The sequence below is a fragment of the Salmo salar genome, chromosome ssa12, assembly GCF_905237065.1.
Source record: "Salmo salar chromosome ssa12, Ssal_v3.1, whole genome shotgun sequence".
Taxonomy (NCBI): domain Eukaryota; kingdom Metazoa; phylum Chordata; class Actinopteri; order Salmoniformes; family Salmonidae; genus Salmo; species Salmo salar.
In genome coordinates, this window is record NC_059453.1 from 15,588,182 (window position 1) to 15,610,626 (window position 22,445).

The 22,445-nt window shown below is 44.7% G+C and overlaps 1 protein-coding gene across 1 annotated transcript in view; it reads left to right on the forward strand.

The window, feature by feature from the left end:
• LOC106595758 (tuberin) overlaps positions 1-22,445 on the forward strand; it is an 87,255-nt gene that overhangs the window by 46,164 nt on the left and 18,646 nt on the right. Inside the window, 10 exon segments of the mRNA XM_045690821.1 lie at positions 2,552-2,741; positions 3,065-3,158; positions 4,224-4,326; positions 4,695-4,792; positions 12,282-12,449; positions 16,890-17,051; positions 17,245-17,403; positions 17,646-17,758; positions 19,234-19,488; positions 22,057-22,299. Coding sequence (XP_045546777.1) covers positions 2,552-2,741; positions 3,065-3,158; positions 4,224-4,326; positions 4,695-4,792; positions 12,282-12,449; positions 16,890-17,051; positions 17,245-17,403; positions 17,646-17,758; positions 19,234-19,488; positions 22,057-22,299 — 1,585 coding nt within the window.

Consider the following 22,445-nt stretch of genomic DNA (forward strand, 5'->3'; position numbering starts at 1 on the left):
AGCAGTCGTTCATTTAGTCAACACTTGTCTACTATTAGGCTACTGTAGAGGTTTAGAAGTGTAGTCCACTTGTCTACTATTAGGCTACTGTAGAGGTTTAGAAGTGTAGTCCACTTGTCTACTATTAGGCTACTGTAGAGGTTTAGAAGTGTAGTCCACTTGTCTACTATTAGGCTACTGTAGAGGTTTAGAAGTGTAGTCCACTTGTCTACTATTAGGCTACTGTAGAGGTTTAGAAGTGTAGTCTACTATTAGGCTACTGTAGAGGTTTAGAAGTGTAGTCCACTTGTCTACTATTAGGCTACTGTAGAGGTTTAGAAGTGTAGTCCACTTGTCTACTATTAGGCTACTGTAGAGGTTTAGAAGTGTAGTCCACTTGTCTACTATTAGGCTACTGTAGAGGTTTAGAAGTGTAGTCTACTATTAGGCTACTGTAGAGGTTTAGAAGTGTAGTCTACTATTAGGCTACTGTAGAGGTTTAGAAATGTAGTCTACTATTAGGCTACTGTAGAGGTTTAGAAGTGTAGTCTACTATTAGGCTACTGTAGAGGTTTAGAAGTGTAGTCTACTATTAGGCTACTGTAGAGGTTTAGAAGTGTAGTCTACTATTAGGCTACTGTAGAGGTTTAGAAGTGTAGTCTACTATTAGGCTACTGTGGAGGTTTAGAAGTGTAGTCTACTATTAGGCTACTGTAGAGGTTTAGAAGTGTAGTCTACTATTAGGCTACTGTAGAGGTTTAGAAGTGTAGTCTACTATTAGGCTACTGTAGAGGTTTAGAAGTGTAGTCTACTATTAGGCTACTGTAGAGGTTTAGAAGTGTAGTCTACTATTAGGCTACTGTGGAGGTTTAGAAGTGTAGTCTACTATTAGGCTACTGTGGAGGTTTAGAAGTGTAGTCTACTATTAGGCTACTGTAGGGTTTAGAAGTGTAGTCTACTATTAGGCTACTGTAGAGGTTTAGAAGTGTAGTCTACTATTAGGCTACTGTAGAGGTTTAGAAGTGTAGTCTACTATTAGGCTACTGTAGAGGTTTAGAAGTGTAGTCTACTATTAGGCTACTGTAGAGGTTTAGAAGTGTAGTCTACTATTAGGCTACTGTAGAGGTTTAGAAGTGTAGTCTACTATTAGGCTACTGTAGAGGTTTAGAAGTGTAGTCTACTATTAGGCTACTGTAGAGGTTTAGAAGTGTAGTCTACTATTAGGCTACTGTAGAGGTTTAGAAGTGTAGTCTACTATTAGGCTACTGTAGAGGTTTAGAAGTGTAGTCTACTATTAGGCTACTGTAGAGGTTTAGAAGTGTAGTCTACTATTAGGCTACTGTAGAGGTTTAGAAGTGTAGTCTACTATTAGGCTACTGTAGAGGTTTAGAAGTGTAGTCTACTATTAGGCTACTGTAGAGGTTTAGAAGTGTAGTCTACTATTAGGCTACTGTAGAGGTTTAGAAGTGTAGTCCACTTGTCTACTATTAGGCTACTGTAGAGGTTTAGAAGTGTAGTCTACTATTAGGCTACTGTAGAGGTTTAGAAGTGTAGTCTACTATTAGGCTACTGTAGAGGTTTAGAAGTGTAGTCTACTATTAGGCTACTGTAGAGGTTTAGAAGTGTAGTCTACTATTAGGCTACTGTAGAGGTTTAGAAGTGTAGTGATCCTCCACACGTCTCTTATCACAGCAGGTTGGAGACGTGAGCACAGCCTGTTCATCACATTTCTGTGATGGACACATTTTCTTGGTCTATTCAATGTAGCTGTTTTTTAGGCTGGTAAAAAGTCTGAGTGGCTGCTGAATTTAAATCACTGGAAACTATGGCTGGTAAAAAGTGGCTGCTGAATTTAAATCACTGGAAACTATGGCTGGTAAAAAGTGGCTGCTGAATTTAAATCACTGGAAACTATGGCTGGTAAAAGTGGCTGCTGAATTTAAATCACTGGAAACTATGGCTGGTAAAAAGTGGCTGCTGAATTTAAATCACTGGAAACTATGGCTGGTAAAAGTGGCTGCTGAATTTAAATCACTGGAAACTATGGCTGGTAAAAGTGGCTGCTGAATTTAAATCACTGGAAACTATGGCTGGTAAAAGTGGCTGCTGAATTTAAATCACTGGAAACTATGGCTGGTAAAAAGTGGCTGCTGAATTTAAATCACTGGAAACTATGGCTGGTAAAAAGTGGCTGCTGAATTTAAATCACTGGAAACTATGGCTGGTAAAAAGTGGCTGCTGAATTTAAATCACTGGGAACTATGGCTGGTAAAAAGTGGCTGCTGAATTTAAATCACTGGAAACTATGGCTGGTAAAAAGTGGCTGCTGAATTTAAATCACTGGGAACTATGGCTGGTAAATGCCATGACCCCATGTTTGAGTGCAAGACAATTCCGTTAATGGATTCTGTGAGTGTAGGCCTAATTAGAAAATAAAACATTTGGGCAAGTGACCATAATCCTCGGGCAGGTAAAAACGACTTGTGCCTTTTTTGAGAGCTTCATCTCGATATCTGCTCATAAATAACATCATCGTTGTTCTCTTCTCTCTTGCCATCCCTTCATCTCTCAGAGGGAGTTGGTTCAGTGTCTGGAGGCAGGGCTGATATACCGCTGTGCTAAGCAGTGTGTGGTTGCCCTGACAATGTGCACCGTGGAGATGCCTGACATCATGGTTAAACTCCTCCCCGCCCTCATCGTCAAGCTGACGCACATCTCGGCAACCGTCGCCATGGCGTCGCCCATGCTGGAATTCCTGTCCAGTGAGAACACACCCTAGTTTACACGCCCTGATAGATGGAAGCCAATCAGAGAACAGGATCTGTATATACAGGAAGTTAGATCAGCCGATGATTGTGTGAAGGATTCTTTGTATTTCACTTCCTAGTTCATGTTAGATAATGTTTACATATGGGAAACACCCTAATATACCTCACACAGTCATGTTATAAACTTTAGTGTCTTTACAGGGAAGATAACTTGTTCAGTTGTAGAATCAGTGACCCTATTACATCCTTACCTGTTGATGATGGTGCCACATGGCAAGGTTAGATTATGTCATGCTAACTGTGTGTGTGTGTTGTAGCTCTGGTGCGGCTGCCACATCTCTATGCTTACTTCGTAGCAGAGCAGTACGTCAGTGTGTTCGCCATCTCCCTGCCCTACACCAACCCCTCCAAGTGAGTACACGCGCACACACACACGCTCTCTCACTCTCTGTTTCTCTCTCCCTCCCTCCTTCTCTCTACCCTTCTCTAACTCCCTCCCACTCCCTCTCTCTCTCCAGGTTTAACCAGTTCGTTGTCTCTCTCCAGGTTTAACCAGTACATTGTCTCTCTCCAGGTTTAACCAGTACATTGTCTCTCTCCAGGTTTAACCAGTACATTGTGTCTCTCCAGGTTTAACCAGTTCATTGTCTCTCTCCAGGTTTAACCAGTACATTGTCTCTCTCCAGGTTTAACCAGTACATTGTCTCTCTCCAGGTTTAACCAGTACATTGTCTCTCTCCAGGTTTAACCAGGACATTGAGTCTCTTCAGGTTTAACCAGTACATTGTGTCTTACCAGGTTTAACCAGTACGTTGTGTCTCTCCAGGTTTAACCAGTACGTTGTCTCTCTCCAGGTTTAACCAGTACATTGTCTCTCTCCAGGTTTAACCAGGACATTGTGTCTCTCCAGGTTTAACCAGGACATTGTGTCTCTCCAGGTTTAACCAGTACATTGTGTCTCTCCAGGTTTAACCAGTACATTGTCTCTCTCCAGGTTTAACCAGTTCGTTGTGTCTCTCCAGGTTTAACCAGTTCGTTGTGTCTCTCCAGGTTTAACCAGTACGTTGTGTCTGTCCAGGTTTAACCAGTACATTGTCTCTCTCCAGGTTTAACCAGTACATTGTCTCTCTCCAGGTTTAACCAGTACATTGTCTCTGTCCAGGTTTAACCAGTACATTGTCTCTCTCCAGGTTTAACCAGTACATTGTGTCTGTCTAGGTTTAACCAGGACATTGAGTCTGTCTAGGTTTAACCAGGACATTGAGTCTGTCTAGGTTTAACCAGGACATTGAGTCTGTCTAGGTTTAACCAGGACATTGAGTCTGTCTAGGTTTAACCAGGACATTGAGTCTGTCTAGGTTTAACCAGGACATTGAGTCTGTCCAGGTTTAACCAGGACGTTGTCTCTCTCTCCAGGTTTAACCAGGACGTTGTCTCTCTCTCCAGGTTTAACCAGGACGTTGTGTCTCTCTCCAGGTTTAACCAGTACATTGTGTCGTTGGCTCACCATGTCATCTCCATGTGGTTTATCCGCTGCAGACTCACCTTCAGAAAGGACTTTGTGCAGTACATCACCAAGGTAGGTGTGTGTTCTCTGTGTTTACACGTGTGTAATAGTCTACCTGTTTCCTGAGTCATTTTCCTTGTAACCACTCTCCTCGCTCTCTCTCTCTCCTCGCTCTCTCTCTCTCTCCTCGCTCTCTCTCTCTCTCCTCGCTCTCTCTCTCTCCTCGCTCTCTCTCTCTCCTCGCTCTCTCTCTCTCTCGCTCTCTCTCTCTCCTCGCTCTCTCTCTCTCCTCGCTCTCTCTCTCTCTCTCTCCTCGCTCTCTCTCTCTCTCTCTCCTCGCTCTCTCTCTCTCTCCTCGCTCTCTCTCTCTCTCCTCGCTCTCTCTCTCTCTCTCTCGCTCTCTCTCTCCTCGCTCTCTCCGCTCTCCTCTCTCTCTCCAGGGTCTGCGCTCTAATGCTCTGATGCCGTTTGATGACACCCAGGACACTCAGAGCAGCTTCCGTGCTCGCAGCACCAGCCTCAATGAGAGGCCCAAGAGGTACACACACACACACACACACACACGGCCGGGTCACATGACTGCTCATTGAAGATCTTGTGAACGCATGCCCGTACAGGAGGTTGGTGTTGTCAAGGTAACACAGGACTCAGCATGACTGTCGTTGTTGTGGTGTGATGGTTGTTTTGCTTTCCCACAGGTTGCTATGGTGATCATTTCTGTTTTGGTTGTTTGTTTTTTGTTGGTAAATATTTTCCGTTGATTGTTGTTGTCTCAACTCACGCACATTATTACCACAAGATGCACAAAGAGGTAGAGAGAGGAGTGTTGCTCTTCCCTTTTCTCTTTCTCACTCTGTCTCTGTCGTGTCATTGACGAACTGTCATCGTACACACTCTGTCTCTCCTCTCTTCTCTCTTTCTCTTTCTCTCGAGATCAAAGGTTTTTTTCATCAGGGCAGCTGTTTGACTGCAATCTATTAAACAGATGCTCAGAGAAATAATCCCCAAATAAAATCATGTTATAAAATCTTAGAATAAAAGCTAATAATTAAATCAGTCACACAAGTGACTTCCTGAACCACGTCCCACCTAAATCCTACCCCCTAGCCATAACCAGGCCACCCTAATGGTCCCTTGGAGTGTCAATCAAAATCCCCAGCTTCCCAGCTTGGAATTCTGTCATAATCAAGTCCTGTCTAGAAAAAAGAAACGCACACCTTTAAAGGCGAGGTGCTGGCTAGCGGAGTAGAACACTAGAAAATAAAGGAAAGCCGCACACTCTAAGAGCTCAGATGCAAAAATGTAATCACCAACGTTTCGACAGCGAAGCTGTCTTCATCAGGGTATCATCAAACACTGCGAGATGAGTCATTTATATAGTGTCAAGAGACACACAGGTGTTTGTAATCATGGCCAAGTATGGCCTAATATCATTGGTTAACTCAAATATTTAAAAAAATGGCATACAAAGAACATACAAAAGACAAACAAATGGATAGCATACGATCATAGCATTTGTAGTCTAAAATGTATCTAACAAACAATTACAATGGCAAAATCACAATTATCACAAGAATGGCTTCAGATCAAAGTCTATGTTGAGACCGAAGGGAGCAAGGGTCTTTAAATTAAAGATCTAGGCAGCCTCTCGTTTTAACAATAAATGATCAAGGTCACCCCCTCTCCTCGGGAGGGTGACATGTTCGATGCCAATATAACGCAGAGACGAAATCGGATGGTTTGCTTCCAAAAAGTGGGCCGCAACTGGGTAAGTTAAGTTTTTGCACCTAATGGTGCTACGATGCTCTGAGATACGTACTTTTAATTCACGCTTTGTTTTACCCACATAATTTTTACCACAAGGACAAGTTATAAGATGAATAACTGCCTTGGTGGAACACGTAATAACACCTTTAATTGGGATAGATTTCCCTGTTTGGGGGTGTTTGAAGGATCTACATTTATAAGTGCCATTGCATTGAGCACAGCCATTACACTTGTAGTTTCCATCCAGTATGGGCGCAAATAGGCGTTGTTCAGGAATATCTTGGGGTGGTAAATCAGAGTGTACCAATTGGTCTCTGAGATTTCTGCCCCGCGAGAATACGACCAGGGGAAGATCAGAAAACACATTACTGAGACTATCATCATATTTCAGAATGTGCCAATGTTTGTAAACGATTCCTTTAATTTGTTCAGAGCACTTTGAATAGCGGGTAGTGAGAACGCAAGAATGCGTCTTTTTGCGAGACTGACCTTGAAAAAGGTCATGTTTTGTTTTGAATTTTCTCAATGGCAATATTAATCTGATCATTGTTGTACCCCCTCTCCTTGAACTTATCCTGAGTCTCAGCCATATTTCTGTCGAAATCTGATTGTTTAATACAAATTCTTTTGATTCGACAGAATTGGCTGTAGGGCAAACTATTTTTCAAGGGAAGTGGGTGAGAACTATCAGCCCTCAACAAACTGTTACGATCAGTAGGTTTCCTGTAAAGATCAGTGTATAGAACATTATCTTCACACACGATCAGAAGATCAAGAAAACTGATTTGACGTGTATCAGATTGCATAGTAAATCTCAAATGTTCAGAACAGGAGTTAAGAAAAGCATAAAACGCCTGGAGCAGTTCTGCATCACCCCTCCATAGAACAAAAATATCGTCAATATACCGTTTCCAAATAATGATGTTAGGCAAGAAAACATTTTTTGAGAGGGTTGAAAATGGATTGTTTCTCCATGTAACCCACATACAAATTAGCATAGTTAGGAGCCATGGGGGATCCCATAGCAGTACCCTTCGTCTGAATAAAGAAATCATTTAGAAACATGAAGTAGTTATGTGTGAGTACTATTTCAGCCAATGTTACAATGCAGGCACTGGAAGGTAGTTCATTAGGGTCACGTTGCAGAAGAAAATGTTCCATGGCTTCAATACCGCCCTCATGTGGAATATTTGTGTATAACGACTCAACATCAAAAGTAACTAACAAGGTGTTCTCAGGCAGAGGATCAAGAGATTCAATGATAGAGATCATACTGCTGGTGTCCTTTACAAAGGAGGGGAGCTGTTTTGCAAGTGGTCTAATAAAAAAATCCACAAAAGTAGATAGAGGGGCCGTTACTGCATCAATGCCCGCTACAATAGGGGCCGTTACTGCATCAATGCCCGCTACAATAGGGGCCATACTGCATCAATGCCCGCTACAATAGGGGCCGTTACTGCATCAATGCCCGCTACAATAGGGGCCGTTACTGCATCAATGCCCGCTACAATAGGGGCCGTTACTGCATCAATGCCCGCTACAATAGGGGCCATACTGCATCAATGCCCGCTACAATAGGGGCCATACTGCATCAATGCCCGCTACAATAGGGCGCCCTGGAGGGTTTGTAACATTCTTGTGTAATTTCGGCTGCTATGGGATCCCCCATGGCTCCTAACTATGCTAATTTGTATGTGGGTTACATGGAGAAACAATCCATTTTCAACCCTCTCAAAAATGTTTTCTTGCCTAACATCATTATTTGGAAACGGTATATTGACGATATTTTTGTTCTATGGAGGGGTGATGCAGAACTGCTCCAGGCGTTTTATGCTTTTCTTAACTCCTGTTCTGAACATTTGAGATTTACTATGCAATCTGATACACGTCAAATCAGTTTTCTTGATCTTCTGATCGTGTGTGAAGATAATGTTCTATACACTGATCTTTACAGGAAACCTACTGATCGTAACAGTTTGTTGAGGGCTGATAGTTGTCACCCACTTCCCTTGAAAAATAGTTTGCCCTACAGCCAATTCTGTCGAATCAAAAGAATTTGTATTAAACAATCAGATTTCGACAGAAATATGGCTGAGACTCAGGATAAGTTCAAGGAGAGGGGGTACAACAATGATCAGATTAATATTGCCATTGAGAAAATTCAAAACAAAACGAGACATGACCTTTTTCAAGGTCAGTCTCGCAAAAAGACGCATTCTTGCGTTCTCACTACCCGCTATTCAAAGTGCTCTGAACAAATTAAAGGAATCGTTCACAAACATTGGCACATTCTGAAATATGATGATAGTCTCGGTAATGTGTTTTCTGATCTTCCCCTGGTCGTATTCTCGCGGGGCAGAAATCTCAGAGACCAATTGGTACACTCTGATTTACCACCCCAAGATATTCCTGAACAACGTCTATTTGCGCCCATACTGGATGGAAACTACAAGTGTAATGGCTGTGCTCAATGCAATGGCACTTATAAATGTAGATCCTTCAAACACCCCCAAACAGGGAAATCTATCCCAATTAAAGGTGTTATTACGTGTTCCACTAAGGCAGTTATTTATCTTATAACTTGTCCTTGTGGTAAAAATTATGTGGGTAAAACAAAGCGTGAATTAAAAGTACGTATCTCAGAGCATCGTAGCACCATTAGGTGCAAAAACTTAACTTACCCAGTTGCGGCCCACTTTTTGGAAGCAAACCATCCGATTTCGTCTCTGCGTTATATTGGTATCGAACATGTCACCCTCCCGAGGAGAGGGGTGACCTTGATAATTTATTGTTAAAACGAGAGGCTGCCTGGATCTTTAATTTAAAGACCCTTGCTCCCTTCGGTCTCAACATAGACTTTGATCTGAAGCCATTCTTGTGATAATTGTGATTTTGCCATTGTAATTGTTTGTTAGATACATTTTAAACTACAAATGCTATGATCGTATGCTATCCATTTGTTTGTCTTTTTGTATGTTCTTTGTATGCCATTTTTTTAAATATTTGAGTTAACCAATGATATTAGGCCATACTTGGCCATGATTACAAACACCTGTGTGTCTCTTGACACTATATAAATGACTCATCTCGCAGTGTTTGTGATGATACCCTGATGAAGACAGCTTCGCTGTCGAAACGTTGGTTATTACATTTTTGCATCTGAGCTCTTAGAGTGTGCGGCTTTCCTTTATTTTCTAATAATCAAGTCCTGACCTGACTGACATCGTCTAGTATTGCTCTTTTTTAATTCTGTGAGCAAGTCGACTTTTCCACCAATGTTGACCATGGACTTGGGGCCCAACCCCCCCCTCTCCCTTTTCCTCCCTTGTTTCTTTGTGATTCTGAGGAGATTAAACTTTAACAGAAAATCTCCTCCACTCCCAATCGCTTCCCTTGCTTTTTCTGTGGTGACTGGGGAGAAGAGTAGATTCTCTCTCCTTCTTTCTCCTCTCCTGCTTTCCCTCTCCTCTTCTGTTGGCGCCCAAAATGTCACTTCCTGATTTCTTTGTGCCCTCCATGGCAACGCCCATGCTCCCATAGTAACGCACCATAGTAACACGCACACTCCCATGTTAACTCTCAATAGCAACACATAACAACATTCTATTAATAGCCTGTACTGACCCCCAGCCACCATCCCAGACCTCCTAACCCTGTACTGACCCCCAGCCACCATCCCAGACCTCCTAACCCTGTCCTGACCCCCCCTCCCAGACCCCCTAACCCTGTACTGACCCCCAGACACCATCCCAGACCTCCTAACCCTGTACTGACCCCCAGCCACCATCCCAGACCTCCTAACCCTGTCCTGACCCCCACTCCCAGACCCCCTAACCCTGTACTGACCCCCAGCCACCATCCCAGACCTCCTAACCCTGTCCTGACCCCCACTCCCAGACCCCCTAACCCTGTACTGACCCCCAGCCACCATCCCAGACCTCCTAACCCTGTCCTGACCCCCACCCTCCCAGACCCCCTAACCCTGTACTGACCCCCAGCCACCATCCCAGACCTCCTAACCCTGTCCTGACCCCCACTCCCAGACCCCTAACCCTGTACTGACCCCCAGCCACCATCCCAGACCTCCTAACCCTGTCCTGACCCCCCCCTCCCAGACCCCCTAACCCTGTACTGACCCCCAGCCACCATCCCAGACCTCCTAACCCTGTACTGACCCCCAGCCACCATCCCAGACCCCCTAACCCTGTCCTGACCCCCCTCCCAGACCCCCTAACCCTGCACAGACCCCTAACCCTGTACTGACCCCCCACCCAGACCCCCTAACCCTGTACTGACCCCCAGCCTACTGTACCAGACCCCTAACCCTGTACTGACCCCCCCATCCCAGACCCCCTAACCCTGTACCAGACCCCCTAACCCTGTACAGACCCCCTAACCCTGTACAGACCCCTAACCCTGTACTGACCCCCCCTCCCAGACCCCCTAACCCTGTACTGACCCCCCCTCCCAGACCCCCTAACCCTGTCCTGACCCCCACCCTACTGTACCAGACCCCCTAACCCTGTCCTGACCCCCCATCCCAGACCTCCTAACCCTGTCCTGACCCCCCCATCCCAGACCTCCTAACCCTGTACTGACCCCCCATCCCAGACCTCCTAACCCTGTACTGACCCCCCCATCCCAGACCCCTAACCCTGTACCAGACCCCCTAACCCTGTACAGACCCCTAACCCTGTACAGACCCCTAACCCTGTACTGACCCCCCCCTCCCAGACCCCTAACCCTGTACTGACCCCCCTCCCAGACCCCCTAACCCTGTCCTGACCCCCCACCCTACTGTACCAGACCCCTAACCCTGTACTGACCCCCCCTCCCAGACCCCCTAACCCTGTACTGACCCCCCCTCCCAGACCCCCTAACCCTGTCCTGACCCCCACCCTACTGTACCAGACCCCTAACCCTGTCCTGACCCCCCATCCCAGACCCCCTAACCCTGTCCTGACCCCCCCTCCCAGACCCCCTAACCCTGTCCTGCTCCTGTGTATACTTACTCTATCTACTGTACCTCTGTAGGAGTTGGAGAGATGCATGTAAGGTCTAAAAACAGATCTAAGATAGCTGTATAATAATAACCTGATCCTTTTACCAGGGTCCCTTTTCAGCTTGTAGCTACTTCCATAAAGTAACGTTTAAAAAACACAGCAGGTAGGGCATCATTAGAGTATTCTCACATTAAAGATGGGTTCTCCTGTAACTTCTCTCTAGTGGTTACAGAATCCAACTACGTCTTAGACTCAGATGGACAATGTGTCCTAGTATATAAGACCTCCGTTTGTAGTTAGACACTAGATGATGTTTTCATGCTCTACTCCGACACCCACTTCATCCTACACATTCCTTTCAGTTGGTGCTATCATTTGTTGTTGATTTGGTTTTTAACCTCTTCCTTCCACCTTGTTGTGTTCACTGTTGGTTTATATTAACCCTCAGACCGTGGTGATCTCTTCAGTTGTGTTGATTTTAACCCCTCCTGCTCTGAGTCCATCCTCTATGACAGATCGCTGTGTCCCAAATGGCACCCTATTCCCTTTATAGTGCGCTACTTTTGACCAATAGGGTAGTGCACTGTAGAGGGAATAGGTTGTCATTTTGGGACGCATCCTCAGTCATGGCAACGTCGGCTTCTCCTCTTGCTGCTCAATGTGATGATGTCTCATTTTCTTTCAGGAATACTTTGTTTTTGTGTTTGTTGTGAAAAAGCTGTTTATTATCCTATTGCTTTTTATACTTGTTCCTTCCTTCCTTTCTGATTTTTCTGTTCATAGTGTTCACTGCTGTTAATTTTCTCAACTTGTTTTTGTTTGTTTGTTTTTGTTTACTCTTTGGTTGATTTGACCCCCATCCCCTCCTCTGACTGGGTGCTGCGTTGTGGGTGTGGTTTCGGGGTGGGGTCGGTGACACCCTGGATCCCTCCATTGTTATTGGCACACTCTCTTCTGCTCATCCCCTGACCCTTTGACCTTCGTTCCCCACCCCCCTTGCCCCTCGCACATGTGACGTGTCTCCGTTGGTCACCTGGTGGTCGTTCGGGGCCGTTTCTGACGTGACGGGCGACATATCCTGATTTCCGTTTCCTGTTGGCCGTTACCTCTCTCCCCCCCGCCCTCTCCTCACTCGCCCACCCCTACTCTGTCCCTCTTGCCAACACACAATCCCACCCCCTTTCCCACACACGCCAACCTGCCCCCTACCCCCCACACCTTCCACCCTCCACTCCTGCCACATTGCCATGGTCCCAGTCTACGGGCAGCCAAAATGGCGAAGGCCCACCTCCAGCAGCAGCAGGCGTCAATGGCAGCAGGCGTAGCGGCGAGTACCGGCTCTCCCGTTAAAGAGCTGAGAGATCTGTCGGCCATGGACGCCTTCCGCTCCCGAAGCATCAGCGTCTCCGAGCACGCGGTGCGCAGGTAGAGAGCACTCTGGGTAACCAGGAAATAAAACCCAGAAAATAACATTTCTTGCTTCCGTTGGGGGTGGGGCTTGGTGGGGGGCGGGAGCCGTCGTCATAAGGACCGGTGGGCGGTTGCCAGGGAAACCTGGGTTGGGTGGCGGTGGCATGCTGGAGGAGGATGTGTTTATTGTTGAGTGTTTTTGGGCTGCGATTGTAATCTTTTTTTTTTTATTATTTTTATTTTTTTTACTACATTTGACTGATTTTGTTGCATGCAGTTTGTGCTTTGGAAAACATCTAGACTTCTGTCAATGTTTTTCTGTTAACCCCGTTTTGGCTTCTTTTATTTCTCTGATGCTTTAGTTTGTTCAGAATAGTTATTTTTGGTTGTGGTGTTTGCTGGGTTTTGCTGTGCTGACTGGATTTAATTTACCCGACTGACTGAATGGCTGGAGAAAAACATGGCCCTAGGCTCCAAGCAGTGTACTGAGACGACAAGACTGACAGCCACCGCTACCAATGATTGGCTATTCCTCTTCCCTGTGGGAGGGGACTATTGCGTTATGGGCCAATGAGAAGCCACGCTTACACACAACACGTGCATTGCATGCTGCCTGTGTAGTTTTCTGTTGCGTTCCATTTGTTTGGCCCACAGACGCTCGAACAGTGTTCATCTACCTCTGCTGATTTACAACCATCTGTCTGTTTGTGGGATGTTGGGATTCGTTGATTATCTGAGTTACAAAATGACGGTAACTTTCCCAAAATTCCTGGATTTCCCGATCATTCCTTCCAGATTCAAGGAATATTCCAATTTGTATTTCTGGGAATTTTGGGGGAAGTTACCAGAATTATGCTACCCCCATTGATGACTGAGAGTGACTGACTGAGTTGGGGGTTTTGTGGTGTCTGTCTCCAACTGACTCATTGACTCCTGCCATGCACCAATCACTACACACACTTACCTACCAGCTTGACTGACTGACTGACTGTGAGAGTGACTGACTGTGAGAGTGACTGACTGTGAGAGTGAGACATTGCAGTTGGTGGTGGTTAGATAATGTTTAGCATTTCTCTCTCTTCATCTGTGTATCTCAAACCCATAGGAGTCCATAGGTTGTGATTGAGCGGTCTGTCAGATAGGGAATTGGCTCAGCTGACCCTCAACTAGTCAGCGCTCAAACACTAGCCAGTCTGTTTGTGCTGTCATGGTAACTCATCGCCATGCCAAACAATTTGTCTTGACAATGACCTCTATGGAGTTGGCAAGAGCACAAACAGATCTGGGACCAGGCTACTAAAGTATCAGGAGACGGAGGAAGAAGTACGTAGTTTACAAGGCCCTGTTACAATCTGTATAACTGTCAGTCCCCCTCCTGACCAGCAGGGTGCAGGAGACTATCACTAGACAGCCTGAGGAGCTTCCCCTTCCCACTGATCCAAGACCAGTTTTGTGTTTCCCCTCTAATGGTTAGGGATAGGATTGGGGCCAGTTGAGCTGATCCTAGGTCTGTGCCTATTAGAAAGTACAGTATTTGGGATTCCTCAAACAGAAGGTCTAACAGACTCGCCTCAGTGTGCAACTATGGCAACATCTCACATGGCACACTGTTCCCTTCATAGTGCACTACCTTTGACCAGAGCCCTATGGGGTTGCCTATGGGCCTTGGTCAAAATTAGTGCACTACATAGGGAATGGGTTGCCATTTGGTATGTGACAACAGACTTAGTGCCTCAGCCAACTCCTACTAGCTACAGGTGTTCTCCCTCTCGTTTAGTCCGTACCTCTTAACTCCAAAGCAACAGGCAGACAGCTTGTTGTTGTTGTTGAAAATATTCAAAGCAACGTTCTTTTAACTAATAAAGGTAAAGGCCTAAATGCTTTTGGCTCCAGGTATCATGCCAGGTTGTCTGTCCTTCAATGGAACACCTGTTTTTAGTTTCACTTCAATACAACATAACATTTCTTCTTTATTCGTTTGAACACACAGAGAGAGAGGGGGGGAGGAGAGAGATGTGGAAAAACACTATCGGACACAGCCACTGCTGCAATGCAGAACTATGTTGAAAGAGCTGTTGTGATGGCTGGCTGGATAAACGGATGATAGATTAACACTACGGCTGTGTCTCATTCCAAAAGGCTCGCTGCCTCCCTCTCCCTGCCTCCTCAAGAGGCAGTGTCCTTATAGATTGAGGCACAGCCCAGTAATAACAGATAAGAGACTGACACAGAACCCAACTGAATGGTGGATACCTTCCCCTCAGACTGTATGGAGTTATGCTTCAAGGGTTTTAGACAGTGGTGATTTCCAGTACCCTATGTCCCAAATGGAACCCTATTTCTCATCCCTGGTCAAAAGTGGAGCCCTATTTAGGGACTAGGTCTCAAGACTTGATCTTAACACTAAAGCATGTACTTAATGTTCAATATGACCAGGTTAAGGTGATAATTGCGCTGTCATGTGCTCCCAAACGAGTACCTTAAGGACGGTACCGATCTGGTGACATAAGAGAAAGATCTTCTTGATCGTTTTGTAGTCATGGCGGTCTGAATGGGTGTCCACCAGAGCAGCTGGGTCAGTGCCACCAGGTCAAGGGTCAATTAAGGGTTGAACACTTTGCAGCACAACCCACTGTGCTGCTGGGTTGTGCTGGTCACAAGCTGGGACTTGGTCTGAGTTAGCGTTAGCATTAGCAAAAGCAATAGCAGTAGCTATAGTGTTGGCAGTATTGATAGTGTTAGTGATTGGTGTTAGCAGTAGCGATAGCATTAGCAGTAGCTATAGTGTTGGCAGTAGTGATAGTGTTAGCAATAGCGATAGCATTAGCAGTAGCTATAGTGTTAGTGATTGGTGTTAGCAATAGCGATAGCATTAGCAGTAGCGATAGTGTTGGCAGTAGTGATAGTGTTAGCGATTTGGTGTTAGCAATAGCGATAGCATTAGCAGTAGCGATAGTGTTGGCAGTAGTGATAGTGTTAGCGATTTGGTGTTTGCAATAGCGATAGCATCAGCCATAACCTTTTGGGAGAGCAAGCTGCGGTGTCTATATGCTTTTGTCCAGAGGTGTCCTATGGGCCTTGGTCTAAAGTAGTGCTCTATATAGGGAATAGGATGCCATTTGTCACACAGACAAGACGTTTTTTATATTCTGTTACACAAGATGGACAGAACTGACGCAGGTAGAGGGAAAATAACTTCTAGAGGCATGAGCCACTTAGAGGAAGAAGAAAGAGGGAATGTTCCTCGTCTTCTTCTCTCGTCTCCTGCGTCACTCACACTTGTTCCTTCCTCTAAAGGGCTTAGGATGACAACCTATCATCCCCCTTTCTTTTCATCCCTGCTACTGTCTCAGTGTGTGGGCTTGAAGGATGACATGTTTAAAGTCTTGGTGATTTAAACAGACAGGGAGGAAGACAGACAGACAGGGAGGGAGGGAGACAGACAGGCAGTTTGAATGATTTACATTAGTTTAAAACGCAGAGTCTTCTCAGTACCTAGTATATCATGTAGATGTGTGGACATAGAAGCTGAAAGTATCTATGTTTAATCCAAAAGATGACTTCCTAACTACATTCTATTGTAGTCTGGACAGTGTTTGTCTGAACTCTTGGTTCCTACATCCAACCCGTTCCCTGTAGTAAGGTCATTCCTGTTGAAGACGGGTATAACTTGTCGCATTGTCCTACAGAACAGTAGCTGTGTGTTCTGTTTCCCCCTGGCAGGGGTTACCATGGTTACCGGGATGCCATGGGGGTCTCCAGGGAGGAATGCTGAAGGGAGATGTAGATCAGGTGACTGGGATATTACGGTACACAGGTCACAGTTCCCCCGACCCTCAGTTCTGACAGCATGTTGTTCTAGTGTTCTCTCTCCTTCAACATAAAAGCTCCTGGTCTTCCTCTATCTCTGACACCGGCTGTGGTTCCTGGGCCTTTGTAGAAGGGACACCCTGTCAGCAGTAAGCATAGCACTTCACATTCACAGAGGGAACGGATGACAGATCATTTCAAGCGCCCAGGCTTCCGCTTCAGTTACTTATACCAAGTCCCAGCTCGTTTGTGTGTGTGGGAGAGACAGATTTGCTTATCTGTGTTGGCGTACATCAGCGGTGTACACCTGAGAGAAAGACAAGAGCCAGGCTATGTGTGTGAGAATGCAATGCTGCGTGTGTGTGATTCTGAGCTTACGTGCGTGTGTGTTTTGTTTGGATCTTGCAAACTGTGTGTGTCAGTGGAGGCTGGTGAGGGGAGGACGGCTCATAATAATGACCGGAATGGAGTGGTTGTCATGGTATCATTTTATTTTTAAATCATTTTTTTCTTCGTGTTTGATTCCATTCACTCCATTCCAGCCGTCATTGAGCCGTCCTCCCCTCAGCAGCCTCCACTGGTGTGTGTATGTGTCTCCCTCTCCCCTGTCTCTCTGACACCCTCTCTGGCACCCCCTGGCTGTAGGATGCACACCTCCAGCACCACGTGTAGTCTGGGTTCTTCTGATGAGAACCCCGTGAGCCAGGCAGACGATGGGTTAAAGACTGTCCACCTGGAGTTAACTGAGACCTGTCTGGACATGATGGCTAGATACGTCTTCTCCAACTTCTCAGCCCTGCCCAAGAGGTACGGACGGATGGGGGTGTTGACCACGGGATCTTTTCTGCTTTTATTAGGGAACTCGTGGGTCTTCACTCTAGTCTTCATTATTGACACAATCACAACGGGAAAAGGACACAAGGTTGTCTTCCATGATTATCAACTGCCATAAGCCTTCAGAACTAAGTGGCCTTGACCCCTGACCCTTAACCTTTGCCAGGTCTCCTATAGCAGAGTTCCTTCTGGCGGGGGGTCGCAGTATGACCTGGCTGGTGGGTAACAAGCTGATCACCATAACGACCAGCGGTGGGGTCAGGAGTCAGGCCCTACTGGGAATGGACATGGCTGAGAGGCTGGGAGGAGGGGGAGAGATGACCAGGTAACCACACACACACACACACAGGGTAACCCATACACACAGGGTAACCCATACACACAGGGTAACCCATACACACAGGGTAACCCATACATACAGTACATACATACATACATACATACATACATACATACATACATACATACATACATACATACATACATACATACATACATACATACACACACACACACACACACACACACACTGTCAGTAATATCCGGTCTCTCTCCTGCCCTCTGTAGGTCAGACCCCTCCCTTCACACCCGTCAGACCAAAGAGGCTCCGGCCAAACTGGAGTCCCAGTCCAGTCAACAGCTCAACAGAGCCTCACGCATCAGAGTACGATCCATGTCAGGTAGGAAGATGAGGAACTCTCTTTGTCTCCCTGTCTCTCTCAGTACGATCCATGTCAGGTAGGAAGATGAGGAACTCTCTTTGTCTCTCTGTCTATCACTCTCTATCCTTCTCTCTCTCTACTGTCATCAGAGTACGATCCATGTCAGGTAGGAAGATGAGGAACTCTCTTTGTCTCTCTGTCTATCACTCTCTATCCTTCTCTGTCATCAGAGTACGATCCATGTCAGGTAGGAAGATGAGGAACTCTTTTGTCTCTCTGTCTATCACTCTCTATCCTTCTCTCTCTCTACTGTCATCAGAGTACGATCCATGTCAGGTAGGAAGAGGACATTCTCTCTATCTAGCTATCTAATCTATACACTACATGATCTAAAGTATGTGGACACCTACTCGTCGAACATCTCATTCCACAATCATGGGCATTAATATGGAGTTGATCCCCCCTTTTGCTGCTATAACAGCCTCCACTCTTCTGGGAAGGATTTCCACTAGAGGTCAGGGCTCTGTGCAGACCGGTCAAGTTCTTCTACGCTGATCTTGACAAACCATTTCTGTATGGACCTCGTTTTGTGCACGGGGGCATTGTCATGCTGAAACAGGAAAGAGCCTTCCCCATACTATTACCACAATGTTGGAAGCACAGAATCGTCTAGAATGTCATTGTATGCTGTAGCGTTAATATTTCCCTTCACTGGAACTAAGGGGCCTAGCTGGAACCAAGAAAAACAGCCCCAGAACATAATTTTTCCTCCACCAAACTTTACAGTTGGCACTGCATTGGGGAAGGTAGCGTTTTCCTGGCATCCACCAAACCCAGATTCGTCCGTCCGACTGCCAGATTGTTAAGCGTGATTCATCAGAGAACGCGTTTCCACTGCTCCAGAGTCCAATGGTGGAGAGTTTGACACCACTCCAGCCAATGCTTGGCATTGCGCATAGTGATCTTAGACTTGTGTGCGGCTGCTCGGCCATGGAAACCCATTTCATGAAGCTCCCGACGAACAGTTCTTGTGCTGACCTTGAGGCAGTTTGGAACTCAGAAATGAGTGTTGCATCTGAGGACAGCACTCTGTGGTCCCGTTCTGTGAGCTTGTGTGGCCTACCACTTCGCTTCTGAGACGTTATTGCTCCTAGACGTTTTCACTTCATAATAACAGCACTTACAGTTGACCGGGGCAGCTCTAACAGGGCAGAAATTTGACGAACTGACTTATTGGAAAGGTGGCATCTTATGACGGTGCCACGTAAGTCACTAAGCTTTTCAGTAAGGCCATTCTACTGCCAATGTTTGTCTATGGAGATTGCATGGCTGTGTGCTCGATTTTATACACCTGTCAGCAACGGGTGTGGCTGAAATAGCTGAATCCACTAATCTGAAGGGGTGTCTCTATCTCTCCTTCGGTCCATGTAAGGTAGGGATGGTGATATGTCACTCTTTTCTCCTTCTCTCCGCCCGTTCCTTCCCCCCCCCAGGTGGTCATGCTCTCCGTGCTGGTCCAGCCCAGAGCCTCAGCCCCCTGGTCTCACCCTCTGAGGGGGGAGAGCTGTGTGGTGTCCCCCTCTCTCCCCCCTCCTCCTCCTCCGGACCCTGTCTGGATGGCCTGGGGCCCCCATCTCCCTCCCCCTGTGCCCCCCCTAAGGACCCCCTCAAAGACAAGCCCAGCCTGGCAGAGTTCCTGCCCGTTCTGACCCAGGGATGGGCCGAAATCTTCATACGCAGACCCTCAGGTAAACACACACACACCACACACCTGTTGAATAACTTCCTCTTCATCTGTTTACACGCGGAAGATACAGACCAATTTAGATCATTTTCTCTTCTCTATCTCTCTCTCTCTCTCTTCCTCCTCTGACCTGACTAATTGATTGGTTCATTCCTGAGAGTCTTAGACGTTGGGAGGGGGGAGGGGGGGTTCTGAGCTGACATATGGAATGTTTTAAGATGTTCATAATATGGATCATTTAGCTATTTGATAAATGTTAGGACCCTTTAGGTTTAAAACAATAATACTATTTGATAAATGTTAGGACCCTTTAGGTTTAAAACAATAATACTATTTGATAAATGTTAGGACCCTTTAGGTTTAAAACAATAATACTATTTGATAAATGTTAGGACCCTTTAGGTTTAAAACAATAATACCATTTGATAAATGTTAGGACCCTTTAGGTTTAAAACAATAATACTATTTGATAAATGTTAGGACCCTTTAGGTTTAAAACAATAATACTATTTGATAAATGTTAGGACCCTTTAGGTTTAAAACAATAATACTATTTGATAAATGTTAGGACCCTTTAGGTTTAAAACAATAATACCATTTGATAAATGTTAGGACCCTTTAGGTTTAAAACAATAATACTATTTGATAAATGTTAGGACCCTTTAGGTTTAAAACAATAATACCATTTGATAAATGTTAGGACCCTTTAGGTTTAAAACAATAATACCATTTGATAAATGTTAGGACCCTTTAGGTTTAAAACAATAATACCATTTGATAAATGTTAGGACCCTTTAGGTTTAAAACAATAATACCATTTGATAAATGTTAGGACCCTTTAGGTTTAAAACAATAATACCATTTGATAAATGTTAGGACCCTTTAGGTTTAAAACAATAATACCATTTGATAAATGTTAGGACCCTTTAGGTTTAAAACAATAATACCATTTGATAAATGTTAGGACCCTTTAGGTTTAAAACAATAATACCATTTGATAAATGTTAGGACCCTTTAGGTTTAAAACAATAATACCATTTGATAAATGTTAGGACCCTTTAGGTTTAAAACAATAATACCATTTGATAAATGTTAGGACCCTTTAGGTTTAAAACAATAATACCATTTGATAAATGTTAGGACCCTTTAGGTTTAAAACAATAATACCATTTGATAAATGTTAGGACCCTTTAGGTTTAAAACAATAATACCATTTGATAAATGTTAGGACCCTTTAGGTTTAAAACAATAATACTATTTGATAAATGTTAGGACCCTTTAGGTTTAAAACAATAATACTATTTGATAAATGTTAGGACCCTTTAGGTTTAAAACAATAATACCATTTGATAAATGTTAGGACCCTTTAGGTTTAAAACAATAATACCATTTGATAAATGTTAGGACCCTTTAGGTTTAAAACAATAATACCATTTGATAAATGTTAGGACCCTTTAGGTTTAAAACAATAATACCATTTGATAAATGTTAGGACCCTTTAGGTTTAAAACAATAATACTATTTGATAAATGTTAGGACCCTTTAGGTTTGAAACAATAATACTATTTGATAAATGTTAGGACCCTTTAGGTTTAAAACAATAATACTATTTGATAAATGTTAGGACCCTTTAGGTTTAAAACAATAATACTATTTGATAAATGTTAGGACCCTTTAGGTTTAAAACAATAATACTATTTGATAAATGTTAGGACCCTTTAGGTTTAAAACAATAATACTATTTGATAAATGTTAGGACCCTTTAGGTTTAAAACAATAATACTATTTGATAAATGTTAGGACCCTTTAGGTTTAAAACAATAATACTATTTGATAAATGTTAGGACCCTTTAGGTTTGAAACAATAATACTATTTGATAAATGTTAGGACCCTTTAGGTTTAAAACAATAATACTATTTGATAAATGTTAGGACCCTTTAGGTTTAAAACAATAATACCATTTGATAAAATGTTGATTGCGGCCTTTACTACTCAAGCCCATAGAAACACGTTTAATAACACGTTCAGATAAATGCACCGTCAAAAAATTAATCTTAAGAAACAAGGTTTTTAAGTGTCTGTCCTAAATCTAGGAGATATAAAAACAAATCTGGAAATGGATATTATTTATATTTTTTGACATATTTAACCCCTTTTTTGGTTAGGCACAAATCTACCTTCATACTTCCATTCGTTTAAAAAACAACTGGTACGGGTTACCTTCAGACGAGTCCCGTGACACTTGTTGGGTCCTAGAGCAAAACGGAGAACATCATTGTGTTGGTGAGAATCTCCCCTTTCCACAGCGGAGCCCCAGTAGTTTGTAGCCCAAACGGTTTGGACGCTACAGAACAGAAGTTGGCACATCGCGGTACCTACTTCAGACGAGACTCCCCTTTCCACAGAGTGGTTTGTAGGTCAAACCGTTCTGCTTTTCCAGACGTTTACGTGAGAAGACCCATTTTAGCTTAAACGGATGGATTTTGATGGGGGTTTTGTGATGTAACTTAGATTGACACACCGGGGCGTCAGTCGACTCCAGGGGGTTAATTGACTTCTCTCCATGTCCAGGTAACACCAGCTGGTTGATGTGTCTGGAGAATCCTCCCAGTCCCTTCTCCTCTGAGCTGGGTAACATGCCTCTCCAGGAGCTGTCCTCTGTCCTCATGGCCATGGAGGGGGTCAAGGAGCCCCCCACCCAGACCGCCAGCGCCCCCGCCAGCACAGCCACCCCTGCCCCGACCCCCGTAGCCCTTAACCCCCCTGGACCCATCCAAGGGGGCAAGCCTGGACCCATCCAGCGCTCTAACACGGGTGAGGAGGGAGAGGGAAGGGGTGTGTTGGGTATTGTAAGTGTTTATTGTGGGGGGGGGGGGTTAGTGTGTGTGTTGGGTATTGTAAGTGTTTATTGGTGGGGGGGGGGTTAGTGTGTGTGTTGGGTATTGTAAGTGTTTATTGTG